The sequence below is a fragment of the Enhydra lutris genome, unplaced genomic scaffold, assembly GCF_002288905.1.
Source record: "Enhydra lutris kenyoni isolate GAN:26980312 unplaced genomic scaffold, ASM228890v2 scaffoldscaffold93, whole genome shotgun sequence".
Taxonomy (NCBI): Eukaryota; Metazoa; Chordata; class Mammalia; order Carnivora; family Mustelidae; genus Enhydra; species Enhydra lutris.
This window is the reverse complement of record NW_019154177.1, coordinates 3,038,847-3,066,593: the sequence shown is the minus strand read 5'-3', so window position 1 is coordinate 3,066,593 and position 27,747 is coordinate 3,038,847. Positions and strand designations below refer to the sequence as shown.

Below are 27,747 nucleotides of genomic sequence, written 5' to 3'. Positions count from 1 at the left end.
GATGGAAATAATCCTGATCTAAATAATTTGAAAATGGTCTGTTTAATTTTAGCATGTGAATTTTAATAGAATTGAGCCACATAAATAAACATCCATGTTTCACACATTGTATACAAATAATAAAAAAGTTAATCCCATGGATTACAGCCTTAAATTTCTGTTCCATGCTGAGCTCTATACCGTATGACTACAGCTCCCAGCAGGTCTTCTCTGTGTCCATAATCACCCCTATGAAGGGACTTATCCGTGATTATTTTCACATAGATTTTTTATTCAGCCAGTACTTTCCAAAGAGGAGACTTCAAAGGCAACAGGAATGGACGTTTCCAGTGTGTCCAGCAGCTGTCGACCCTGGCTGCGTGCTAGAAAGCCTGCGCATGTCTGAGGACCTGGGGCCCCCTAGGCTCTCCCACAGACCAGTTCATTCCGAGTCTCGACGGGCAGCCCCATCCTCTGTGTGGTTTAGACACTCCCCAGCGGGATCCAGCACGCAGCTAGAGTTGAGAACCGCTGAGCCTATGGCCAAGAATATGAATCATGACGATTCGTAAAAAACGTCACTAAAGTTAGTGGTCAGCACTGCATTCTGGTTTGCGGGTCAATATCCTCAGAGGCGGGTGAGGGTCTTCTCTCTGGCCCAGTCCTGGATTTCTACTTGTCCAAATGTGATGTAAAAAAACATGCCAAACATGTTGACGGCAGCGGACAGGAAGAAGACATTCCTCCACCCAGACACAGAATCCTAGAGGCGGAAAACACAGAATTATCAGTCTCATGGCTCCTTCCCCCACCAGCTCTAGAAATCCTCCATTTTGTGCATTGCAAAATTGATCTCCAAGTATAGCAGGAGTGATCTGCATAGCCACTTAATACCTTAAGTTATCAAAGAAGGTTTTATGAAATTGTTGGAGACAGAACGACTCTAAAATGAACAGTGGGCTCTGGGTTGAGATGAATTTTTCTTTTCTTTTCTTTCTTTCTTCTTCTTAAAAAAAAAAAAAACAATTTTATGTATTTATTTGAGAGAGAGAGAGAGAGAAAGCATGAGAGGGGAGAGGATCAGAGGGAGAAGCAGACTCCCCGCTGAGCAGGAAGCCAGATGTGGGCCTTGATCCTGGGACCCTGGGATCATGATCTGAGCTGAAGGGAGACGCTTAACCAACTGAGCCACCCAGGTGCCTGAGATGGATTTTTCTTTAAACCAAAATTAATTAACCTACACTAATGTCTTTCTAGAAATCTGGATCTCAACATTCACAAAAATATCACATTACTCATTTAAAATTATACCCAAAGTGACATTTTTAAGATCTCATTCCTGTGTTCTTTCTATTTAGTTTTGGTTTTGGTTGTTGACATCAGCGTCAACACCCCTTCGCCGGGCATCTCAATACAATGTGTGTCGTATTTGGGCGGAAGGACCCTCCTCACCAAGCCCTGGTAAGTCACAGTTCATTTCTGGCATTAGAGTCACAGTAGATTCCTAACAGTTTGGTCAAAAATGAACCTGGAAAGTAGATCACATAGAGATTTGGTAAAAATGAAACAAAACTTTTTTGTAAGTTGGGACGCCTGGGTGGCTCCAGTCAGTTAAGGGTCCAACTCTTGATTACAGATCAGGTCGTGATCTCAGGGTCGTGAGATTGAGCCCCATGGCGGGCTCCGTGCTGGGCTTGGAGTTTGGTTAAGATTCTCTCCCTCTCCCTCTTCCCCAGCCCTCCCTCCCCTGCCCCTGTTCTCTCGCTCTAAAAAAGATAAAACTTTTTTGTAAGTTAACTCTTGTCATCCTGACATCCCAGCCTGGCTCTGCATTTTCTTCTGTTCTCCCAGCCCACACTTCACACTGGGTGAACACATGCCCACAGCCATGCTCTTGTTACCATGACCTCAGCCCCCCTTTATTTAAACTGGACTTGTGACACTTTATGCTTCCATTTTGTAATTGTTCTATTTAGAATTAATCTGAACAGACTCTTCATAATCTTTCCCTTCTGCTCCTCTGTCTTTATCTCTTACCATCCCTTGACACGTATCATTCACTCTGGTCCTAACCCAGAACAGTTTCATGCTTTTCTTCCTCCAGGAGCTCATCTGTGCTGTTTTCTCTACCTGAACCACTCATTTTCCTCCATTTAGCATCCATTCATTTTTAGAAGTTCAACCTATATTTTCTTTCCCTGGGCAACCTGACCTAACAGACTGCCATTTTGAGTCCCCTGTGAAGAGAGGGACCGCGATGATACCCGTGCTTGCTGTCTCTGTCAGACCACACCGTCCTGGAGAGCAGGGGCTCCCCTGTGAGTCTCCAGGGCCTCAAACAACACCTGCCACTTGCAGATGATCAAGAAACTAGCCAACCTGACTGATGAGGAATCCGGTGGCAGTGGAGGAGATAATTCCCGCGATGAGCCCAAATCCCCTTGAGATTCCCATGAGGAAGCTTGCATACCTGTGGGCCAAAGATTTTACAAATGATTTTATGTAGAAAGCTGTCTGGGGCTTCTTAGAAGCTCAACTTTAATTCAATTCCAATAGCAAAGTCAATTTGCCTAATTATGTTTCCTTTACCTAAAGACTTTCAGGGTAATGTCTGTTTGCAAACCCTGAAATCACCTCTCTGTCACATCAGCAACCAGGGGCCATTTCAGTCTCCAGGATCCCAGGATCTACCCGCCACCCCCTTCCGAGGCCGCTCAGCAAGGCAAGCAGTGAATGCAGTGCTCAGGACAGCACTCTAGACAAACTGGCTGGGTCCGAAGCCTGGCTCTGCCTTTGTGTGACCTCAGGCTTGTCCCTTCACCTTGGAGTGACTCAGTCTTCTCCTCTTTAAAGCGAGGATAACAATCAGGCCTACCTCGTGCAGTTGTGGGGAGTAGACGTGTTGATATTTGTCTATCAGACAGGGCTTGGCTCATGGCAAGAGCATACATATCACACATATGATGTTACCAACACTCTGGAAGCTTTTCTGAAACACATGTGTCAGCCCTTTCCCAGAGCACACACTTCCATCTCTGGTGGGGAGGCTTGGAAAGCTTTTCATCTAAATGATTACTGGCCAAGATTGGGAACTATTGTTCTGAAACTGACCTGATAGGTCATGGCCAGGTCTTGACGTTTCTAATTATTTATCATTATTGTGCTATCATTTTGTGCATGCCCTAGCATGAGGGAGTTGCAAGAAGAGGCCTAACACCTCCAGAAGGCCCTGGCTGGGGGGTAGGGATGGGTAGAGATCTTACCTAGGGGCGACATCTAAGGTGTTGATGATGAACCCTGAATCACACAGGTTGCTGGTCCCAGGAATGAGTATCAGCAAAATAATGGTTGTCACATAACTGGAAGCCACAAAGGGCAAAGCCACGGCACATAGCGATGGAAGGAGGAGCCCTGGGCAATGAGATGCACCATCAGGACCTCTCTCAGACCATGTGTGGGGAAAAGGGGTTTGTTAACCAAGCCCGTGCACTTATCCTTACCTAGAGATGAAAAGAGTTTACGCACAGTGATTAATCTGAGAAGGTTCCTGGACAGAAGGAAATCTGCCAACTGGCCTCCTAGAATTGTACAACTTGAAGCAGCGATGAAAGGCAGGGAGGACAGAACCCCACTCTGAAGGAAGGAAACATGTACAATGAGTGTGGACATGTAGATGGCCCCAGTGTTTATCAGTTCCCCAAGCAATGGTTAACCCGCACTCTGGACATCCTGAGTTGTTTTTCAGAAGTCAGCAGCCTTTTCCACAGAAGAGGACTGCCTCAGGGAAGAGGGCTGGTTGCATGGTAGTACACTGGGCTCCAGAAAGAGTGATAGTAAGCTCTAAGGGATACTGAAGAGTCAGCTGGTGTGGAGAAGTCACTCGGTGGTTGAGGACACAGCTCTTGCAGCTGCTCTGTCACTCAGTGGTTGTGCGATCCAAGGCACATCTGCTGACCCCTACATGTCCCCAGGTCCATGCCTGGGCAATAGGAATCATTACACACCTTCCTCAAGGTCATTGTGAAGGTCAAATGAGTGGTTCTGTGCAAGGCCAGAGTGCAGTAGGCAGCATGGAACTCTTTCTCCTTATCGCCATTATTGTTTTCGTAGAAGTACTGGAAGGATACTTACGTCCCTGATGTTCACGTGGAGCACAGAGCTGATGTAGGTTGGCAGGTATGTTATGATGATGGTGCATAACCAGAAATGGCTGAAAAACCCCGTGAAAATGGCCCAAAGTGGTAGGCATCTGACCATAGCCTTTATGGGGACAGATCGTCTGGGAGAACTGGACTGAAAGGAAAGATCTAATCAACATGGTGTTGGAACAGGTGTGAGGAGGCCTCTCCCAGGAGCCCCACACCGTGCCCTAGAGGCCTCCACATAGTCCACAGGTAGAAGGGATGCACTGTACCTGTTGAGCCAGTGAGGCAACGATGTAGTCCTTTTCCTGGACACTTATGCATGGGTGGTGCATGGGGTCATCATAAATCACGGTGAACCACAGGAGACAGCAGACACAGCCAATGCTACCTGGGAAGCCAGGACCCTGTTAATTTTCGGGTAGATCTGTGTGCTGGGGAAGGGAGTTTCCTCTGACGTGGCCCACATCCCCTTCAAAGCACACCTGTCGATTCATGGTTATTCCACCAGGAGCTAATGTGTCCACTTCTTTATTTCAATTCTTTTACAAATCTCCATTTTTTTAAAAGATTTATTTATTTATTTGAGTGAGAGAGAGAGGGAGAGACAGCAGGAGTGAGAGAGGCAGAGGGAGAAGGAGATAGAATCTCAAGTGGACTCCCCGCTGAGCACAGAGCCCAGTGCAGGGCTCGATCCTGGGACCCTGAGATCATGACCTGAGCCAAATCCAAGAATTGGAAACTTAACTGACTGCAACACCCAGGTGCCCCTACAAATCTCCTTTTAAAAGCTTTCCAGAGACCACCTCGCAAATATGGAGTGCCATTTGGCAATGTCAGAGCCGTCTGGAGAGAACCTGAGCACGAACGTACCATTGCATAGCTGGTTAATTACTCTTAGGACTCTAGTGGTTATAGTGTTAAGTCATTAGCAGCTATTTCTTATTACCCACATTATTGTCTTATTTTGGAAGATCTGAGTAGTCAGGATTGGGGAACATAGTAGTCATACATACATGAAATGACCTGCCAGAAAATCAGTGTGGCAAGGCAAAATTTTCGGCACATTTGCAAAAGATAGTGTTCTTTATATTCAAACAATATGCTCACTATGGATTTCCAGAAGAAATATTTCTTGACAGTACCTGATTAACACTTCTGAACTCAAATGACCTGGGATTAACATCATTAAGGAGAGAGCCATACAAGCCAGAACCATATTGAATGACATCATTTGGTTATAACAACAGAACAGAAATATGTCTCATTGCTAAGATCTGTCATTTGAAGATGGTTAAAGACTGCATCTGATGGGATAAGCCCTGGAAGTTTCCCTAGGGAAGGGTGCTTTTTTTTAAAAAATCAGATTCCACAACCAGCATGGAGCCCATTGTGGGGCTCAAACTCACAGCTATGAGGTCAAGATCTGAGCCAAGAACAAGAGTCAGACAATTAACTGAACCATCCAGGCCCCCCAGGAAGATTAGCCTGGTAGAACACAGATTAAGGGAATCTTGGTGGAAATAATAATTACAATAAAATATGAAGACACATTTAAAGTGTGTTCCATCAACTTTTGGTGATACTGATATTTTAACCACAAGGCAACTAGACCTGGCACTTCAGACATGGTGGTGGAGAGTCTACAGAAGACGCCTGGGGTGGGAGGGGGAGGGGCACTCCCAGTTCCTCAGAAGTCAGCACAGGGAGTCATTCCCTAGACTGAAGTAAGGGAGCCACCAATCTTCAGCATTCTCCTTTCTCTGGGCATAGGTGACAGGTAACGTGGGCATCCAACCAAAAATGGCTGGCCAACAGAGGGCTTGGGATCGAGGGGAAAATGACTCACCAAAGATGTAGAAGATGAAAGGCCAGCCCAAGGCCTGGGATATTAGTCCCCCAACGCAGAGGATGATAAAGGACCCAAATGCTGCCCCTGAAGAGAAGAGGGACAAAAAGGCACATATGAATACAGCAGAGGGCTGAGACTGAGTGGCCTCCCGGACATTGTCTCGACAGAGAGTTACTGAGTGAGGAGAGTCTCTCTTCCTGCTCCCAGATATCCCCCAATAATGATGTCATGTGAAGTACTTGGAATTGCTACATAATAACGGTATGCCTCCTGACACTCCAAGAGCTCCTTAACCCCAAGGAGCCCAGTTTAAATCCCTTAGTTTGTCATAGAAACTCCCCTCAGTCATAGCCCACCAGTATTTCCTTAGAATCAGAGTTGCGTTCTGGCAGGGCACAATATGAGATTGAGGACAGGAAGGAAAAGTCTTACACAGATGAATAAGATATTGTCCCTGACCTCAAGGAGCCTTCAGTCCACTTGGGGAGAAAAAAGCACAAGCCAAATTCACTATTATAAATATAATCTAGTGTAGACCTTGGAGTTTGAACATACTTTACAGAGACCTACAAGAAGAAACGCATTTTACACGGTGACATAATACACACACAAATACATACACATACAGAAACCTCAGACAAAAGTTTCACGAATCGATACTTAGACTCACCATGTGCAAAGCACTCCAACATATTCTACTCTATTGTATTCAGTTTTGTTTTTAAATACTTTTTTCTTTTTTTTTTTTTGACCCACTACACTAATTTTATGGCCCCCGAATGCGTCCCCATCTGTACTTTGGGGAGGGAAAGGATGTGGAATAGAACTACAATAATCAACCCTAGTGTCCTGTGGATGTGCACATGGGGAAGGTGTTAAAGCTGATGACGAGACTTACAAATTGTTTACATGAGCTAAGCAGTGGAATGGATGGGTTTTGGGTAAAAGAAGCCAGGAATAGAGGACCTTCCAGGAAAATGTGCCAGGAGAGTAGAGCCAGAGAGAAGTTAAGTGCCAATTGTAGGTGACAAGAGCCTTGCTTACAGAGGGATGCCAAGTGGAAAAGCAGGCTGGGACCATATGTCAGCTGATCTTTGTATCCATGCCATAAGGAGATGGGTTTCTATCCGCAGTCATGGAGAAATGCAACTCGAAGTCCGAGCACGTGAGCAAACATGTCTTATTTGTGCTTAAGGGAGGTAACTTGACTTTGATGGAAAGAGAAGTCTGCAGGGGACAGAGCTGGAGGAGAGAGAAGAGTAGCTGAGAGTGACGGGGTTTAGGAATCTGGGTGAGGTTCGGTGGACTGAGGTTCTGGAGCCGATGGCCAAGAAAGAATTCTTGAGCTGTCTTTGGTGCAAAATGGTGGTTTTATTGAAGTGCGGGGACAGGACCCCTGGGCAGAAAGAGCTGCTGCCCCAGGGTTGTGGGGGTGGTGACTATAGACTATGGGGAGGTTTTCCAAAAGAATTTTCATACACTTAAGAGGACCTGCAAGATATGGGAGGCCTTGCCATTGTCAAGTTAAGGTAGTTTTTCCCCTCTATTAAGGCCTTAACTTTAAGATATTTGGGGGCTTCCTGGAAGAGTATCACACATATCCCACCCAGGAGTGGGAGTGGGGAGTTGCGGGGTGTCAGCCTGCACTTTGTCCTCAGCTGGACTTCTGCTTCCTCATTGAGAGCATTTATGGATAGAAAAGACAGGACAATTGCAAAGGAAGGAGCCAGAATGCAGAAGGGTTGCTTTAGAGTAAAAATTTGTAGGATGCAGCCATACATTGGAGCTGGGAATGAGAGGCTTGAGGGAACCTCACTTCCGCAAGCATACACTTTCAGTGCTCCTAGTTGGGGGAAATGGCAGTGAAGAAGTCTTTGAGTCCTTGGTGTGATCTGATCACACGGCCTGGAGAGGCAGACAATAGGGCGAGTGAGATCACAAAGCTGTCATCCATATACACATCCTTACCTGAGCCTGCAATGCTGGTGAGCTTGCTCCGTTCAAGTGGGGGAGCCCACTTGGCCCAAATTGTAAACTGACCTGTCCATGCCATTCCCTGAAAGGAAAATCATTAAGACCTGTGATCTTGAGTAGACATCTGGCACCTGTGTCCCACTCAAAATGAGAAAGTAGCTGGATACCTGGGCCATGCCCTGGATTGTCCGAATCACGATAACCAAAATCACTCCGAAGTCAGCAGCCAATGGCGTAAAGAGGGTGAGAAGGGAGGAGATCAGCAAACCAGCACCGAGCATCTGTTTTGCTCCGAATATCCCTGCTAAATATCCACTTGGGATCAGAGTCACTATTATCCCATAGCTGATGGAGCTAAAGATGATACCCTGAGTCTCTGGGCTCCATTCATACACAGAGGCCTGGTGGGGGGTAGGGAGGAAGAAGGAAAATTATTTGCTAAGAAATTCTGTTACGAAAATCTACTTTAAAACCTGTGCTGCTTGGGGTTGGTGGTATTCTAGTATAAAAATCCACTTTTCTGTATTTTTTTATTTTTTGTTTTTGCTTTTTTAATTTATTTTCTTAAATTTTTAAAATTTAAATTCAATTTAACTAACAAATTGTGTATTATTAATTTCGGAGATAATTTAGTGATTCATCAGTTGTATTTTTCACCTAATACATATCCCACCTCTTCCAAACAAACAACCAATTATATCCCTAATCTGCTCCTTTCAGAGGGGAGTAAAAACAAAAAGTGAAAAAGGAAAGAGATAAAGAAATGAAGGCACGGTAGGAAGCTATTAAATGAAATAAAGCCATTGAAAGTTATTTCATCTGAGAAAGAGCTTCCTTTAACTATTTGCCTCTGAGAAAAGTTGGGTGACATGTTGACTCTCATTTCCAAAATTAAAAAAACACAACTTTACTGAACTTCATCAAAATCAGTCCTTAAAATCAAGTTTAGGAATTATGGTCTGCCTTGGCAGAGATGATTTCCTAAAACACGTATTGCATATTAGTAAGATCACATTCTTCTCATGATGTAAGCCAATAAATAATTTTTGGTAGCCTACTAGATATGTGACATCATGCTATAAATTGCAGTAAAGAAGCAAAAATATATAGATAGATAATATGAACTATTTTTATTCATTTATAATAACTACAAATAATTCAAGATATAGGGTTCTGGTCAGAATTCAAATTTGAGGGGCGCCTGGGTGGCTCCATCTTTGGGCATCTGCCTTTGGGTCATGATCCCAGGGTCCTGGGATCGAGCCCCACATTGGGCTCCCTGCTCCATGGGAAGCCTGCTTCTCCCTCTCCCACTTCCCCTGCTTGTATTCCCTCTCTCACTGTCTCTCTCTCTGTCAAATAAATAAATAAAATCTTAAAAAAAAAAAAAAGAATTCAAATTTGAGGATAAACCAGTAAAATAGGGACTCTGAGAAGAGGGAAGAACAATTTGCAATGATCCCAGGGAGGAAGCAATACTTGGACCATCCTTTGAAGAATGACGATGATTTGTACAAAGGGAAGTAAGAAAATTCATTTTTATTGAAGGGGAAAAGTGAATTTGTAGCATTTGAAATGATACTAAGTGATGAGAAAATAACCAGGACTCTGAATTGCCCAGAGCCTGGGCCACCAATAGATCTGAGGGTGTTGAGAAGTGGGGCCAGATTTTGGAGGAGCACAGCACATCAAGAGAGAAGTTTGGCAACTTGAAGTTATCCCGGAATCTTGAACACAAGAATGTGAATGTGTAGGATGAATGATGGAGAAAAGACTGGAGACAGAGAGGTCATTACAAATAAGCTGGGCCCAAGGTAATAAAATCATGAAATGCAAAGGTGACATTAGGAATGTATAGTAAATAATAGTTTAAAGAAAAAATTTCAAAATAGGGTGTAATCATGATTCTCATACAATATTGTGATAAAGATTTTATTTAACTCATGGATTATTGGAGGAATTAGTAAGATGTTACAACTGATCCAAAGAGAATTCAAAGACTCTTAAGCAGGAAGTAATGCTGAATTAGATTTTCAATATATAGCAAATTGGCTTATTCAGCTGCGGGGCAAGTCAGGAGAGTATCAGTTGATTTTCCACAGGACAGAATTCTTTTGCAGAGCCGTGGGCAAAAATTCCTTGCATGACTATTTGTTATATAGAACTTACAGAGTTGCAGAATGGCCCTGAGACAATGAAAGGTGCAGAGATCTACATAGAATCCAGCAGAAGGGTGTGCTCTGTGCCAGGATTTTCACGGAAGACACCTAGTATTCTGTTCCTTTGCAGAAGTTTTCACAATTTCTTTCTATAGTCCCCCTACCTTGTAATCATAACAATCTCAGTGAAGGATTATTTTTATCACAGAAGTAAGCAGTATCTCAAAAACAAAATTCTAGGCTTTTTGCAGTAGTTCATTGAAAATTCATACTTCTATACTTTACAGAATCAAGATCCTTCCTTTCAAACTGGGTTTTCCCTCTCAACAAAGAGCATCGTTCTCCATGATACTTACTCCTGTATTAAATTCCTTCATGGATCTGCTGGGGTTGTTGAGGGTGTCCACAAGAGGTCCTTCTGTGGAGGCATTGGGCAGACCATGCTGTTGAGTGCTGTTCACCATGGCAATGATTGCAATGCTCAGACTCACACGCTGGGTTATCATGGTGAAGTTTGAGAAGTGCATGATGAGAGCCAGTCCATAGCGTAATGAGCAGAACTCTGGACCTAGAGGACAATATGGAAGTGTGCAGTGAGCATCCTGACTGAAGCCACCATCTTTCCACTTCTCCCATGGCTAAAGCTGAAAAAGACATCAGACACCTCACTCAGCCCCACTGCCTTTTTTTCACCGAAATAACCATGACTACATACAACGTTACTTTGTCGTATTCTTTAGTTGGCTGCACAACAGTCAATCTGGGATCTTACAGTCAAGTAAAGCAAATATGGTCTTTTTTCCCAGAGGTGTGGGAAGCAATTGGCAGCCATAGGAAAACCTAAGTGAAGGTATTTGTGTATCATTGTCCCAAAATAAAGTGAATGGGGGACATGGTGGCAGAGCCAGTGACAAAACCCAAGTTACCCAGCTGCAAGTCAGAGGTCCTGTCTGTTCTGCATATTCATTCACCATAAAGCTTGGAAGTTTATACTTAGAGAATTGCCATTGAAGGAAGCTAACCAAACCTCAGGGATTCTCTTCTAAATATTTAAGATAGAACGTAAATGAGCATCTCCACTGATTCCTTCAGGCGAGGTTCACTTGGAAACATTTTTGTTGCGTGCCACTAGACTCTGACAGCATAAGTGTTCAGCTTTTAAAAAAACTAATGCAGAGAACCATTTTTACTGAGTTTGTAGATGACACAGTGCTGGCTGGGTATTCAGTATATTACAAGACAGCATATTTTCCTTAAAGATTTACTTATTTGAGAGAATGAGAGAGGGGAGGGCAAAAGGCAGAGGGAGAGGGAGAGAGAGAATCCTCAAGTAGATTCCCTGTTGAGTGTGGAGCCTGACACGGGGCTCGATCTCAGGACCCTGAGATCATGACCTGAGCTGACATCAAGAGTCAGCTGCCTAACCGACTGAGCTACCCCAGTGTCTCCAAGAACACATTTTTTTTTTTTAAAGTCCTCCCAAGGTGGAACAATGGACCAATATTGCAAAGGTTTCCAAGTGAACGATGGATTCAATTTTTTCTGTGAACTTGGAGAACTAGAACTACAGAGAAATGAAGAGAGGACCTGTGAGTAAACAGATAAAAATATAATGAAAGAGATCATTTGTAATGGCCAAATAGGCCCACTGATAGAATTATTTTCCTGCAAAAGAATTCTTTCCATGCTACTGGAGCATTCCAAACTCTGGAAAATAGCCAGCTGCTTGGCAATATACTATAGCAAGAGTTTATACACAGGTTATTTTAAAATGACTTTTTCAAGACTTATTCCATTCTTTATGTCCCAATATTAATTGGTCATTTGGCTTGATTTCTGATAAATAACTCAGTGGGGCTCCCTAAACAAAAAAGCAACAGGTAACAGGATGAGGGGCTGGAGCTTGTCCAAAGTTCTACTCAGTCTTTGAGTCTTTCTCATGGGTGACATGATGAAAAAAGAATTAGGAGGAGAAAGCAAGGAAAAGAACAACCCTGGAGATGAGTACCCACTCTTTCATAAAGTAGCCTGCAAACAAGAGCTTACCTTTCCTACTGGACGTCTTCTTGTCCATTTGGATCCTTTGGGAAGTGGTGGTGCAGTCTGTGGACTTCCCTTTGCCCTGAATCTCTCTCACCACGACTGTGTTTTATCTATAGGATGAATAACAGTCCAAAACACAACACACAAATTACCTTTCATGTGAGTGTGGCCTTCTTTCAGCATCAAAGTTGTGATCCAACACAGCTACATGAATGACATTTTGCCATACACACTTGTTAGGCTAACGGAGGACTCGGTTTTTATAAGAAAATTGGGCTACATGACTTAGAATTAGTCGTTTAAATTCTGCAACTGTCCATTCCCTCGTCTGTTTAGTAAGAATCAGCCTTTCTGAGTGATGCCATAAAGAATTAAATGAGAAAGTTGCAAAGCACAGAGAACTGTGCAAAGGTGAGGAGTATTGTGGCTTGAGGTGGATCAGAGGACAGGAAAGTTAAATAAACTCAGGAGCTGAGAAAGTTCCAGAACACCCTTTCTTTCCTTCCAACCATGTTTCTCTCCCTCCTGGACAACGAGAACAATGCTGCACTGGATTTTCTCTGAACAGGAAGGATGACATTGCACAACATGTACGTGTATAACATTTGAGGCTCTGAAATGTTTATTGTTGTTTTTGCTACAGGCAATTTGTTTGCCCAGACCTAAATAAATGCCCCATGGCTAAACCAGACATGGTTAGCATGTTGGAACCAGGAAACATGTTGGCTTTTGTCCTGCTGTGGCAGGCTTTCGAGTCTTGCTAACATCTGGATGATCTCAGGAGCCCGGTTCGGTGCTTCTCACTCGGGATCTTAGCTGAAGCACAATGGAACAGACAGCTCGTTTACCTGGAGTTTGGACCACTTTCTAGCTGATTTCCCTTGTTGGGAAAGTTCTCAAGACTTGACTAATGGAACTTCTTTGCTGTCCATGCAACTCCTAGTATCCATACTACACTGAAAGCTTTCCCACCAACCTCATCAGTCAATCTAAACTCTAGAGCGGAAAGATGCTCAGAGATCCTCGGGCCCAACTGTTCATTTTACTGGTGAGAAAATTGATGTACTGGGAGTCTGAGAGCTAGACACCCGGTCTCACGTTTTACTGAGCCAGCACCAGCATTCTTGATGGCCAGACTGTTGCTTATTCTGTTAATACTACTTCCCCTTTGGGTTCCTATTTTAAGCTCAGCTTTGAACACAATAGGGTAGCTTCCTTTTGAGGTATTCTACAGGGGAATTTATATGCCTTTAAGTGGTTTTAATCATTTACTCCAGAAGTCAATTTGATGAGGAAAATACTTTCAAGAGGAGCCTGTAATATTTAAGAGAATAAAGATGACTAGTTTTTCTTGCTTTTTTGGTTATTGGAATGATCTCACAAACCTGTCATTTCGGTTGTCCTTCCCCTTCCACCTGCTGCCATTCCTACCTTCGTTTTCACAATTTCACATAATATGAATTTTGCCTCAATAGCGGATCTCATTTGTTAATTTCCTATTTCCGTCGCATGAAACAAAGAGAAATTGGGCAGACATTCCAAACTACTCTAAACTAGGGTCCTTCGGTGATGTAATAATGAAAACTATTTTCCCAAAATAATCACGGAAGCATATGAAAATGATGGGGTCTGAGTGTTATCATGACTGATACACACTCAGAGATAGTGGGAGTTTCGGTCCAGTTGTAAATACTATTAAGGACCCTCCCATTCAGGGGTGACACTTCTAAAAACTAGTGAGTCCTAGCACCAAAGCTATAAGTAAATATAGAAAAATCGAACAGACAGTAAATGAAAATTCGACCTTTTAAAAACAAGTATAGAGTTGTAGTTGATATAAAATTAATAATGTAGACAGTATGGTTTATGCAGAAGCAAAAGAGTAGTTTTTTTTTTTTTTTTCCTATTTGTCTCAGTCTGGAACCCACTATTTTGTTATAGTGGTCTTTTTATTGCTCTTAGATTTCCCCTAATCCCCGGCCTGTCTTGCATCATCTCTGTTAGTCTAGTCTCCCAGTTTACTCAGAGTAAATGTCACATGTTGTTGAAGAGTATGAGCCCTCAGTTCAAAGGGTATCCAGGGACCAAGCTCTTCTGTCCCATTTACAATCTGAGTAAACCAGTGCAGGTTTCATAAGCTACCAGAGCGTTAATTGAACAGGTAACAGAAAAGAACAGGACAAAAACCAAAGATTAAAAACAAAAAACAAGATATATGGGGACGATATTACTTCATGGGACAGTTGTGAGTAAGGGAAAAAGAGAAGATATTGAGACACACCTTCTAAATGTGAAGTACACGTTGTGATCTATTCCTGATATTAACAACAGCCATCATCATCAGCACTCACCAGATGGCTCGGGCCCTTGCAGGTTAATGAGTACAGATTTAGAGCAAATAAAATACATTTCTGTGGAAGCACTTTTGATTGATTGTTCAATCGGTTTCAAACATTTCCTTTGAAAAGCAGGTTCTTCTGAACTAGAATCCACAAGATGGGGGAAGAAGGGACGCATCTTGCTACGAACATCAGAGAATGTGGGAAGAAGCACTGTCTCCCAGGTTAGTAGAGCTGAGGCCCCTTTTTATCACCTCCCTACCTTTCTGAAAGATGGGTAGTGCTGAGATAAAACTTGTTACTCCAGTAGGTCATTTATGTCATGCTGTCAATTCACTTATGAATTTAGTCATGGAAAAAAAAAAAAAGAATCAAAGAAAAAAAATTGTATCAGGGACCGATAGTGGGTGATCCTAGAAAGCAGGGTAAGGCCCAGATCAAGTGCACCTTGGGGGACTCACAACTGGGCTCACCAGGAGATCTGCACGGTGTCTGTGCCCCTTTCCTCCAAGTGACAACCTCAAGCTTGTCTTCCAGGCACATACAAGCCCAACTGGGCTTTGGATGGGGGACCTTCTCTGGCAAATTGGGAAAAGGCGCCTTCACTGACTTTCCACCTAGGCCTTCCCGTGAGAGCAGCATAATCCTAATCTCTCTGGGCCCTTCTCCTGAGCTGGCCGGTGAGGACACCTAAACTGGTGAGCCCTACAAGCATATAAGTATTCTTGCTTTTACTCTTATTTACGACTTCATATGCTCCTTTTCTTGAGAGACAGTTTCGAATATACATAGAAATCTGAAAAGACTCATTTGCCACAGTCCCCGAGCCCACAGCTGGTTAGTTCTGAGCCAGTGTTTTATCCCACAGTGAAACCCATCCAACTCATCCAGGTGTCACAGCTAATAGGGAATCCTCAGAGAAGGGATCGTTGCCCCATGTCCACTGGCACTGGTGGCCTCTCAAGCCTTGTTCCATTGAGTCCATTGAATCGATTGCATGTGTTAGAAAAGTCCCTTCTTCATCTGGAAACAGAAACCATTCCCGGGTGGGATCCTTAGGCTGCTCTTAACGTTTTCCTCCGACTTCCCCTCAAACCGTTCCCTCCCTTTAATGGATCTCTGCTTGATTAGTAATTATCCTCCGACCCAAAAAGAAAAAAAGCACTTACCTTCACCATTAAACCAGTATTTTAAGCCCTAGACTATAAGGCTCCCTGAAGAAGTTTCTATCCTTTCCTCCCTTTCCGATTATTCCACAGAGTTTCACAAGGATAAATACTGAGCCACTTGGCAGTGCGACAGCATCAGGTCTGGCCCTGCATCCTCAGAGCAGGGCGCCTGGGTTTGACTCTACTGCTTAATTTTTAACTTCATTTTCAAGTTGTCACCGATAAAATGAGTATCTCAAAGAGTGACATCATGTTTTTCTGCTTTGAACTGTGCATACAACCAAAAAAGTCAACAAACATTTTTCCTGAAAGGAAGGTGGCATATTGTGGATGAAAGACCAAGGCTCCCAGAGTTAGAGGGATGAGGTGAACCCCATCTTCACTTCTAGCATTTTCTGCGGCCTTAGACAAGTCGCTCATCCTCTGTGAATTTCATTAGTGAAGCAAGGGTTATAACACCCAACTCATGGAATCATTATGCAAATTAAATGAAACACTCATGCTGACTGGTAGTCGGTTTTCCATAAATGAGATGTTTCCACTAAGGGGTTCTGCTAAGTTGTCTAGACTTTCCTTAAGTTTTTGGTGCCCACATTCCTATAAACTTATAAAAAGTTTATAACTTATAAAAAGATAATCCAATATCTTTTCATGAAGCTACCCTTTGTTGGGGAACATCATCAAAACTTGTGGCCACCGACTGACCCCTAAGCTAGGCTTGGACACTCAGAGGCTCCTCGGCCTCTCCTCTGTCCCGAGAGTGTGGGTCCCACTTACCTTTTCTGCTCCCAGAGGCCGCTACAAGGACATAACTTTGAGATGGTGATGTGGTGTTGAGAACACCTGTAGGATATATGGCTGAGCCCAGTAAGGGCCTCTTTATAAACTTCTAAGATTTGGAAAGGGGGCTCAGAGACCTTTTTCTGTCACTCATAAGGGTCATTCCCTTTGCTGTTATTAAAACAGCCACCGGCCGACCTGGAGTGGCCGCATCTGTCTTCAGTCTTTTCTTGTCCTCTGAATACAGGGACCGGTTTCCGATTACCCACAGGATGCTCCCAAGAGGGAGATAAACCAACACCCTACACTTCCTTCCTGTTTCTTATCTGAGCCTGCCATTCTCCAATCTCTGCTTGACTCCTGATTCTTGGATTATGTCTTACTTACGAATTTTATTTTTTGGTTTGTGGTTGCTACTGGATATTTCCAGCCTGACTTTGACCCTTATAAAATGAGGTGGGGGTCCCCCTTCTGTCACATTATTAGCTTCAAACTGCCTTCACGGTGTTTCCTTGTGCGGTTGGCCTCACCATGCTCCCCCAAAGAGCCTACTGGAGCCAGCACCTTAGTTTAGCTACTTCATGTTTTGGTTTTAGCTTCCTGTCATTGCTGTAATAAATTAACACGAAGTTAGTGACTTAAAACCACATGTAATTACTCTCGCGGTTCTGGAGGTCAAAAGTCCAAAATGGGTTTCACTGGGCCCCAAATCAAGGGTTCTACAGGGCCACACTCTCCCTGGAGGCTTCAGGGGAGAAGCCATGTCCTTACCTTTTCCAGCTTCTAGAGGTCATCTGCTTTCCTTGGCTCACAGCCCCTTCCCACATTCTGAAAGGCACCAGTAAAACATCTCGAAATCTTTCTAACTCTGACCCTCATGCCTCCCTCTTTATAAGGACCCTTATACTTACATGGGGCTCACTTGGAAAATCCAGGAGAGTCTTCCCATCTCAAAATCCCTGACTTAATCACGCATGGAATGTGCCCTTTGCCACACAAACTAACGTATTCACAGGCTCCAAGGACCAGAACGTGGAAGTCTTTGAGCAACATTATTCAGTCCACTTTTAAGTCACAGAGGAGTAGCGGGGAGAGTTGAAACAGTAGTTCCTTCCTCCCTTTAATGAAAATTCTGGTTATTGACTTATTGTAAAGTCATCGAGTACCTGAATAGCCAAGAAAAATGGCTAAAAAGAAGACATATGAGGACTTCTTCTTTTTTTTTTTTTTTTTGCCTAGTCTGCCCAGAAGAAGGTGTGACATTCTGTAATTTGCTTGTAGACACAGCATGACGTGGCAGTAGTCCCGGTAGAAAAGATAGCCAAGGGGTGCCTGGGTGGCTCAGTGGGTTAGGCGTTTGCCTTCAGCTCAGGTCACGATCACAGGGGCCTGGGATCCAGCCCTGCATCAGGTTGCCTGCTCAGTGCGGAGCCTGCTTCTCCCTCTCCCTCTGCCTGCTGCTGCGCCTGCTTATAGTCTGTCAAACAAATAAAATCTTAAAAAAAAAAAAAAAAAAGGTAGCCGAGACTGATTCTCCCCAAATAGGAGTAAATATACTAAAGGAATATCCCCAGTGTCCAATGCCAAAACTAAGATTCAAACTATATTCTTCAAGCTGCATATTTTGTTTAAATAGTGTAATCATATAGTTGAGTGGTGCAAGTTCCCTGCAGGGATCCTGTGTGTTTTGAAAATTGCTATATTCACAGCTCCTGGCACAGTATCTGGCCTATGGTATGTGTTCATTAAACATTCATTTACTGGGTGAATGAATTTTTTTTAAAGAATTTTTTTTTAAGATTTTATTTATTTATTTCTTTGACAGAGATCACAAGTTGGCAGAGAGAGGAGGGGGAGGCAGTTTCCCTCCTGAGCAGAGAGTCCGATGTGGGGCTCGATCCCAGGACCCTGGGATCATGACCTGAGCCGAAGGCAGAGGCTTCAACCCACTGAGTCACCCAGGCGCCCTTGGGTGAATGAATTTTTGAATCACACTCACCAATAAGAATCAAGATTTCTGTAGCTGGTCCGAGCCTTTCACCCTCTATCATTATTTTCACGTAACAAAGTGTTGTTAAATCAACTCCCAGAGTTATGTACTAAAAGAACAAGTATCTATAACTTACGTGTAAATATCAAGAGTAATATAGCCGAAAAGATCAGAGGTCCTTAGAAAGTTAGGTCTTTCTGGCCTGCCATTAGCTGTTTCCAATCAGAGCCAATGCCACACTCTTTTTTGAGAATTTACTATATTCCAGATGTGGTGCTAGCTTCTGAGAACACCTATTTGTTTAAGACCTGACCCATGACTCCACGGAGGTCGGAGTCCACTGAGTGAGACTATACACAGACAGACAACTGGGGTGAAAAGTGAAGAAAACAAACAAGACATGAGTGCACAGAGATACCAGGAGAGAGAGGCTGAGGACCCCGCCAACACAAGGGTATCAGGGGAAGGCTTCCAGGAGGAGGCACGGGTGTGGTCAGTCTTCACAGGTGGTGTGGGTGAGTCAGTGATGTAGGCGAAGGACCTTCTGAAAAGAGCAAAGGCACAGAGGTGTGGTGTGGGGAATTGCAATCGTTCAACACGACCAGGGATTAAAGTGCAAAGGCACAAAGGGGATTTGGAGAACTGACTGCAAATATGGGAAAGGTTTTTTCTTTTAATCAATTGCTTTCCCCAGTTGTGGAAATAACTGGCCAGGAGAGGAAATAGAAAAGCGTTTTTGATGTTCTCTAGCAACAAAAACTGTGAAATTTTTCAGAATCGTTTGAGCAAGAAAAGTGTGACTCAGAGAAAGAAAATAATAAAATTTTATTAAAGGACATAAAACAAGACCTGGCTAAATGGAACTATGTACTATATTGCTGGGTGGGAGCACTTAATATAAAAAAAAATGTTGATCCTCTCCGAATTATTAAATATATTCAGGAGTGCCTTGGTGGCTCAGTGGGTTAAAGCCTCTGCCTTTGGCTCAGGTCATGATCCCGGGGTCCTGGGATCAAGCCCCTCATCAGGCTCTCTGCTCAGCAGGGAGCCTGCTTCCTCCTCTCTCTCTGTCTGCCTTTCTGCCTACTTGTGATCTCTGTCTGTCAAATAGATAAATAAAATCTTAAAAAAATGAAAAAAAACTCTCCAAAAGAGGACTTCCACTTCTTTAAAAAAAAAAAAAAAAGCCCATCAACAGGAGACTGACTAAACAGATTGCAATACATCTTTATGTAAGAAAAAGTGAGCAAGAATTTGAAAGAATGAGTTGCATCTGTACCATTTGACTTGGATGCTTTTGTATAATGTCATAGAATTTAAGTGAGTAAAGCAGATGCAGGCTATATAGAAAGGGACCCCATTTTTCCCTAAATATTTACACATGAAAAATCAGGATCTGTGTATAATTTTTGTTTGTATGAGGTTCTGGGAGTCAGACCTGGCTGTTAACTTTGGTTATCTGGTTTGGGTAACTAATGAGTTGGTTGAAAAAAACAAACAAACAAACAAACAAAAAACTGTAAAACTACACAAAAAGGTAACTACAAAAAAGTCAGCATTTATAGCCTACGCCTGTAGAATTACATGTGTTCATATGTGCATAAATATACGTGTATATGTTTGTCTATGTGTATGTGTATATATACAGGTACAGGCATGTATTTCTACGCATATATGTACACACACGCACATACATGGAAAGAGAGCGAGAGAGTCACAGGCGAACATAATTAGCTTAGTGGAGAGGGATAAGCCAAACTTTCTTACTTAGGTTTTTCCTATATTGTTTAAAGTTCTACACAAAGACTATTTATTTATTCTGTAATCAGAAAAAGAAAAAGCCCATTTTGATTTTAGAAAAACCTGAAGCACCCGGATCATACACTAAGTCAGGGAATAGTGGGAAGTCTGGGGGAGAAGTCAGCAAGACCAGGTCACAAAGGCCTTTTATGTAATGTCCTGGGGCACGAATTATATCTTGTGGTTCCTATACACCCTCAACACAAAGGTATGCAGACACAGAAATAGGAATGCATGGGCAGGGCAACCAAAAAAATGGTTAAAAATAAGACAAATGGGGACTTTTTTTTTTTTTTTTGCCTAGTCTGCCCAGAAGAAGGCAGGGAAAAAACAAAATATTTTTCTGAAGTGCCAGTTTTATGCAATACTTTGAGGAACATGTATTTATTTATTTGACACAGAGAGAGAGCACAAGTGGGGGGAGTGGGAGAGGGAGATGCAGATTCCCCACTGAGCGAGGAGCCTGACCAGGGGCTCCATCCCAGGGCCCTGAGCCAAAGGCAGATGCTTATCTGACTGAGCCACCCAGGTGCCCCTTTTTATTTGTTTTAAACAATTCCAGTCAAATATAAAAATTATGTGAATTCTACAAGAAAAAATACAGAGACATGAAAAGGAATCCATGCCAGGCTTTCCTGTGTTACACACCCAGATCCACTCTGCGGTTAAACATAATCTAGTGAAAAAAAAAAAAGTGACTAGGAATGATTAAAATGTTTTAAGCCAGCATGAGGCATGATCAGGTTTATGCTTTTAGGAAGTTATTGTCTGGTGGTTGTGTCTGATGAATGAGAGTATGTATATCCCTAACTGAAAAGTACTACCAAGTGAGAAACTCAGGGTGGGACTAACAGAATGACACCAGACTTGTGATTCCAAGAAGGAGACAGAGGCAGACAAGCAGTGATGAGTACAAAGGCTGAACCACAGAAGTTTCACACTGCATCATAGAATTTAATCCCAATTCTGGCTGCAAAATGACTCCGAGGTAGAAAGAAGTTGGTAAATAGAGAGACATCCAGATCAAGGTCCCCAAGGATTTGAACAGTCGCCAGCATTTGCCTCAAATCCCCAGGGGTTCTCCAAGTAAGTAAAGAGGAATTATTTCTATAAGGCCAGAGGCCTTCAGTTGGGACCTCGACCTTGGATGTGGCATGCACCATATAGAAAAGACTGATTCTACCCCATTGTCCCAGGTGAAAAGGAGGCTATGGAACCTCTTTCTTACCTTTTCCCTAGACCTGCAACCCAATCACAGCCTTTAAGACCTGAGGCTCCAGATGGCAAGAAGAGACAGAGAGGGACCAACCCAAGGGCACCAAGAACAGAGCAGCTTCTGCTAGAATTTTAAGATAAAGAGAGACTCTTAAAAGCTACCATGGAAAGCTAACATATTATCTGTGCAAGGAACAACTTTTTATCCAAACAACAGATGGGACCATGAAGGAACACTCAACAAAGTAGAATACAACAAAAGAGAGGCATAAATCTCTTGTATTTGTCCTGCTCAGGATTTGTGGTGTATTTGTGATTTGAGAAATCCATGTCCTTGATTCCAAAAAATTCTCAACTGCTATCTCTCCAGATACTTTTGTTCTACTCCTCTGGATTGACCTATTATTATAGATATACAGAATCCCTGGTCTAGCTTTGGCTTTTAGCTGCATTTTCATGTATGTTTTTCTTGTCTTTTCTGTTCTGCATTCTGAGCAAATTCCTCAAAATTTTCTTCCACTACCCTAAGGCAGTACATCTGAAATTTAGTGTGCATATGAATTACCTAGGGGAATTTATGAAAGTGTTAAGTATCTTGGTGTGTCTGGGGTGGGCCTAAAGTTTCGAGTTTCTGTGAAGCTTCCAGAACAAGGCTGATCCTGAAGATATTAGCCCTCTGCTATTTTGTGTAGAAATGTTCTTATTCTCTCTTTTGTCTACAATTTTGTCTCTTATTCTCTCTTTTGTTTACAATTCAGTCTGGGAATGATATTTAGTCTAAGATTTATCTCAGCAATAAGGTTTCTTCTTTCAAGGCCTATATTTTTTCTCGTATTTCTAAAATGGTCAATTTTTCTTATTTAATTTGACCTATTTCAGTTTCATCATTTCCTGGTGTCTTTAAGCAGAAATGAATCTTTCATTTATTTCCTTGAGCGTCCTAAACACAGTTATCTTTGTCTGACTTTAAAATTATTTTCGTCTGGAGTAAATTTGCATGCCATTTGTGGAGTTTGATCACGGTCTTTTGGGTTTAGGTTACTTCACGAATTTTGAAATTTTGGTGTGCAAACCATATTTCAGTGTTTTTACTTGTCTGTCTCTGAATCTCTCTTCTTTTTCTTCTCTCCTTCCCTCAGGGCTTACCTTGCACTGTCTAGGACTTTTTTATGTTGCCTTCACCTGCATTTTAAGGTTTGCATTCCAGAACCATGCCACGTCTTATCCTAGCATTCGAGGTCACCCACCTTGAGATGATATTCCGGCCATCACAAATCTGGTCTCTGATCTTGTAGGCAGTTTGACTGAGATGCTAGCTGCCAGCCTTAGTCTGTATTTACTTCCCTAGTTCTTCAGGATTCCATCCTGCTAAGGCCCAGAACCCTGGACACGTGGGGCCACAGACTGGTCTGCAGCCTCCTTCATGATGTGATAGACAGAAACTCAAAGATGCCTCCATGGTCCTTGTCTCCTCATGTCCATGTCTCTGTTCATGTCCTTGAGTATGGATGGGACTTGTGATTTGCTTCTAACCAATGGAATATGACAAAGGTAATGGGATGGCATTTCCATGATCATATTATATTATGTTATATTAGCCTCTCTTATTAACAGGCTTGCTTCTCTGTCTCTCCTTTGCAGGCTTTGAGGGAGCAAGTGATTGTGTTTAGGAACCCCCATATGGGAAGACACTGTAGGAAACCTCTACCAAGAAATTTAAACTTTCAGTTCTCTAGCTGTAAGGAACTGGATTTTTGTAATAACCTGAGTGAGCTTGGAAGCGGCTATTTCCCTAGTCGTGCTTTTGATGAGCCCTCAGAGTTAGTCAATATCTAGACTGCACTCAGGTGAGACCTTGAAGCAGGGAACTCAGCTAAGCCTCAATTTCAGATTTACAGATGCTGGTTAAAAATAAATATGCATTGTTTCAAGCCTGTAGGACAATTTTGAAAAGCTCTAACATTTGGGTCATCAGAGCCTCAGAAGAACAGGAGAAATGGCACAGAGTGGAAAAAAAATATTTGAATCCATATGGACTAAAAACTCTCAAATACATTGAAAGACATAAATGCACGGGGTCAAGATAATCAGAAAACTCCAAACAGGATAAAGCCCCCCCACCCCCCAATCCATGCTCAGGATGGATTGGAGTACAACAGGCCGTTCTGGAAGGTCTACTTTCAGTTACAGAAAGAGAAAAAGATCAAAAATAAGCAAGCAAACAAAACAAACATATAAGCAACCCATCACAACACAAAGCCATTGGGGTAGAGAGAGACGTAGACCAGATCGGGGGAGTGATATACAGAGGGGTGTGTGGGGGAGAGACAGAGACAGAGAGCCAGAGCCCTAGTCCCGAAGGGAGGAACCAAGCAGCCTGTCTCCTCCTCAGGATCCCTTTATCTCATAACCTAGAAGGCACACTGAACCTAGAAGTCCCTACTGAACCTGCACCCTGGTGTATCTGTCAATGGTCGATGGTACTTGTGGTTTTTAAAAACTTATTCTGAAATAATTTCAGACAGAAAAATTGCAAGACAAACAAAGAATTCTCCTATATCCAAACCTAGGTTCACCAATTGTTAATATCATGCCACATTTGTTTTCTCTCTACCCATACATCCTTTTATAGATCTGTGTCTCTGTATATAATTGCTCAAGGATTTGAGGTTAAGTTGCAGATATCATCCTCTATCCTTAAATATTTTATCTCTAAGTTTGAACTTCACTAGCTGTCTTAAGGATGTCTCTCCTAACATTCTCCCCTCTGCCCAGTCTAGGATCACAACTTGCATTTAGTTGTCATGTTTCTTCAGTCTCTTTTAACCGGGAACAGTTCCTCACCCTCTTCATCTTCCAAGACAATGAGTTCTTAAAGGGTACAGGCTGGGTGTTTTGTAGATTCGTTGGATTTTTAAACCTCACTGCAAAGTGCCCTTGGGGCCAAAGATCTCTTGGCATCGGAGTTCAAAACAGGTGGATGGTCATAGGGGCCAGAGAAAAGGGTCTGATCCAAGGGCTGATGGTCTTCTCGTTCCTGCATTGCTGTATCAGTCATAGAGCTAAGGACGTGGCAGTACCTCCATGACCCTGAATGGTGTTGAAGATGTTGAGGAGTCTTAGGGGTAAGAGACTCTTGGAAAGGGAGACTCGTCTGCGAGTGAATTTAGCTGTACTAAGAGTCAGGGGAGGGTTTTAGTCCATCTCGGGGCAGAATCCACCTCGGGGTAGGTTCTGTATGTAGGTGACAGGTCCCTAGGACCTGAACTTAGGCTGTCTGGGCCAAGGGGAAGAGCCTAGCTTGGGATAAGCAAACCGAGCAGATTCTCTACCTTCCCCCAGCACCCCAGCTCAGTGGTGGTTATGAATTTTCCCTCCATGCAAAAATCCTATAAAGGAAATATGCAGGGAGAGGGTAGGAAGGAGATATGAGTTCTGCTAGTTGCCTCACTATGTTGGTCCCAGATTTATTTGAAACCGATCTTCCTCATGGATTCCATGCTCTTGGTTCTGGAACCTCACTGTATTCACATAACATGGAATACTTTTAATGACTCTTGACCTTTTCACTATAATTCCTGGCCCTCCTCTTCCCCTGGTGAACTTTCACTTCTCCTTCAGATTATGACTCAGAAGTTTTCAACTCTGCAGAAGTATCCAGATTCTGCCGGGAATTGCACGCTCCTTTATTTTTTTTCTCAGCTTCAACACTTTTTACTACCTTGTTATAACATGTAGGATATAATTTTTTTTACATGTTTTAGCTTTCTGGAAACTTTTATAGGAAATAAATTATCTCTAATATAATTGGTATATCCCCAGGGTCCAGCCTAGTGTCTGTCGTAGAAAAGCTATTCAATAAACACTTATTGTGTGAATAAGTACATTTAAAAATGACTGTTTGGAAGTAAATGCCATTGTTAGCCATTTGAAGTCACCTGTAAGAACAGATTAAATTTACAATTCTTTTTAATATTGATCAAAAAAGTAGTTACGCTTTCTTAAAGGCAAAACCATACGGACGTAAGACACCAAAAACGCAAGAGTGCCATCTGTTGATGAACATGTAAGCAAGGAGGTCACTAAGATGCCATGTAAAATACATGTAGTTTCAATAATGTGCCCCATATGTAGGTTATATAAAATGTGAAAGAAAGATGGAAACAAAACTAAGAGATGTTGCTATGTTATTTTCCTGGAAAATATTTTCTCCTAATAATTCATGTAAAATGTAATAACTTTATTTTTTTAATAATGATAATTTAAAATGCAATAGTAGTATATCAAGAAACAATATATTTAATGATAAATTATTAAAAGCTTTTTCCACCTATGCCCTTCCCCCAGATTAAGAATAAAGTAAGAAGCGAATTCTCACAACTTATGTTCACTATTGTCTGGGAGATGCCAGCCAGTGTAGTATGGGAAGAAAAGTAAAGGTTAATGTTAAATGTTAATGGTCTAAATACTCCAATTAAAAAGCAAAGATTGTTAGAATCCATTAAAAAATGGAAGAACTGAACATATGTCTGCTAGAAGAGAAACATTTGAAATATAAAAAAACAGATAAGTTTAAAATAAATGTGTAGAAAAAAGGTACTATGTAAACAGCAAGCATAAAAAGACCGAGCGTCTATATTAATGACCGAGTTGAAGACAGAGAGTATTTGCAGAGATAGAGTGATATTCTGTATTGGTAAAGGGTCAGTTCAGCAGGATAATGTAATGATCATATATGTGTATGAGCTTAACAACAGAGCTCCAGGATACATGGAGTAAAAAATGGAAAGAATTAAAAGGAAAATAAAGGATTCTACCATCACAGCTGGAGATTTTAATATTCTTCTTTCAATAATGATGAAATAACTAGATAAAATATCAGTAAAGATGTAGGAGATCTGAAAAACCATATCCATCACCTGGAATGAATTGACGCTTACAAAACATTATACTGAACATCTGCACCCACGTTCTTTTCAAGTTCACATGGTTATATTCATTGTGATAGACCACATTCTGGGCCATAATACAAGTTAATAAACTTAAAGGGATTTTTTTTTAAAAAGATTTATTTGAGAGAGACAGAGAGAGAGGGAGAGGAGAAAGCACACGCAGGAGGGCCAGGGAGAAGAAGAGACTCTCAGAGAGACTCCCCACCGAGGGTGGAGCCTGACGGGGGGCTCAGTCTCACAACCCTGGGATCAGGATCTAAACCAAAACCAAGAGTCAGTTGCTTAGAGACTGTAAGAGGGATCCCAAAAGGGGAGGAGTGTAACTATAAATAGGTGGTCAGAGTAAGCCTGGTAGAGAAGGGATTCCTGAAGGAGTTGAGGGAAGGCACCCAGGGGTTATGTGAAGGACAAGTATTCCCCAGAGAGGGACCGCCCCGAGTGCATGCTTTTAGAGACTACGGTGCCCCATCTCCTGTTCCTGCATCCCAGGCTCACAGGGTTGCACTTAGCCTCACTCATTGGAGGAGAGGCATTTACCCTCGCAGCAGCTCCTATGGGTCTCTCTCTAGGCCCATATGTGGGGGACATATCTCCGAAGGCTCATCTGCGTTCCCCTCCTCTTCTAACACTGCGGGCAGCTCTCTGCACGAACTAGTCCCTCCTTCACGCAACAGGAAACGGATGCAAGGTGCGGCGGCCGTTGCAAGACAGACCCTGTCGTGAGGTCGCTGCTTTTCTCTTGCTCTTATCTGTAGCAGTGGCAGTTTGCTTTCTTTTCGGCATCCACTGGCTTCCTTTGCCTGATCCTTTGACCAGACAGGTTTGGGACGAGCTCTGCCTGGGTCCAGAGTCACATCCACGACAGTGAAAGTCATGGGGATCAGCAAGGATGCATCATGGGGTCAGGGCCTCAGGGCCTCATTCTGGGTCTTCGTCTGTGCGCTGGTTGCCTCGGGAGAAGCTATGTTCTGTGCTGGGCGCAGGGCCTGCCACGACCCTATGTGCCAGCGGGACACGATGAGCCACTGGATTGCAGAGCGGCATAAGTCTCTGTGAGCAGCCCGGGAAGCACAGTGGTTAAGAGAGATCCCTGTCTAGGAAGGCAAGAGAGGAACGTGTCCCACGGTTTGGGACCCGCAGGACCCTGTCTGGGCGAAGTCCCCGGCCCCATAGCCTGTCCTCCATTGTGCAGGTCCCGTGACGGCCCCCGCTGAGGCCACTCGCAGCCGGCCCACTGCGGGCTCCCGTTTGCAGTCCTGGGCCGCGCGTCTGAGGGTGGAGAAGCGCGGTATCCGCATCCTCGGAGGGCGGCCGAGGAGGGAAAGGAGCGTGGGACAGAGAAGTGGGGCTGGC

General features: G+C 43.0%; 2 protein-coding genes across 3 annotated transcripts in view; one reads left to right on the top strand and one right to left on the bottom strand.

The window, feature by feature from the left end:
- LOC111138542 (histone H2B type 1-A) overlaps positions 1 to 27,747 on the top strand; it is a 364,628-nt gene that overhangs the window by 150,435 nt on the left and 186,446 nt on the right. The window lies entirely within an intron of this gene.
- Positions 601 to 15,796, bottom strand: LOC111162582 (solute carrier family 17 member 2). The gene is made up of 12 exons (XM_022527085.1): positions 15,658 to 15,796; positions 12,153 to 12,259; positions 10,463 to 10,674; positions 8,115 to 8,348; positions 7,942 to 8,029; positions 5,971 to 6,057; positions 4,394 to 4,512; positions 4,111 to 4,272; positions 3,480 to 3,612; positions 3,243 to 3,390; positions 2,359 to 2,449; positions 601 to 742 (listed from the first exon to the last, which is right to left on the bottom strand). Exons 2-12 carry the CDS (start codon positions 12,178 to 12,180, stop codon positions 608 to 610), a joined length of 1,437 nt encoding a protein of 478 aa, XP_022382793.1. The 5' UTR covers positions 12,181 to 12,259; positions 15,658 to 15,796; the 3' UTR covers positions 601 to 607.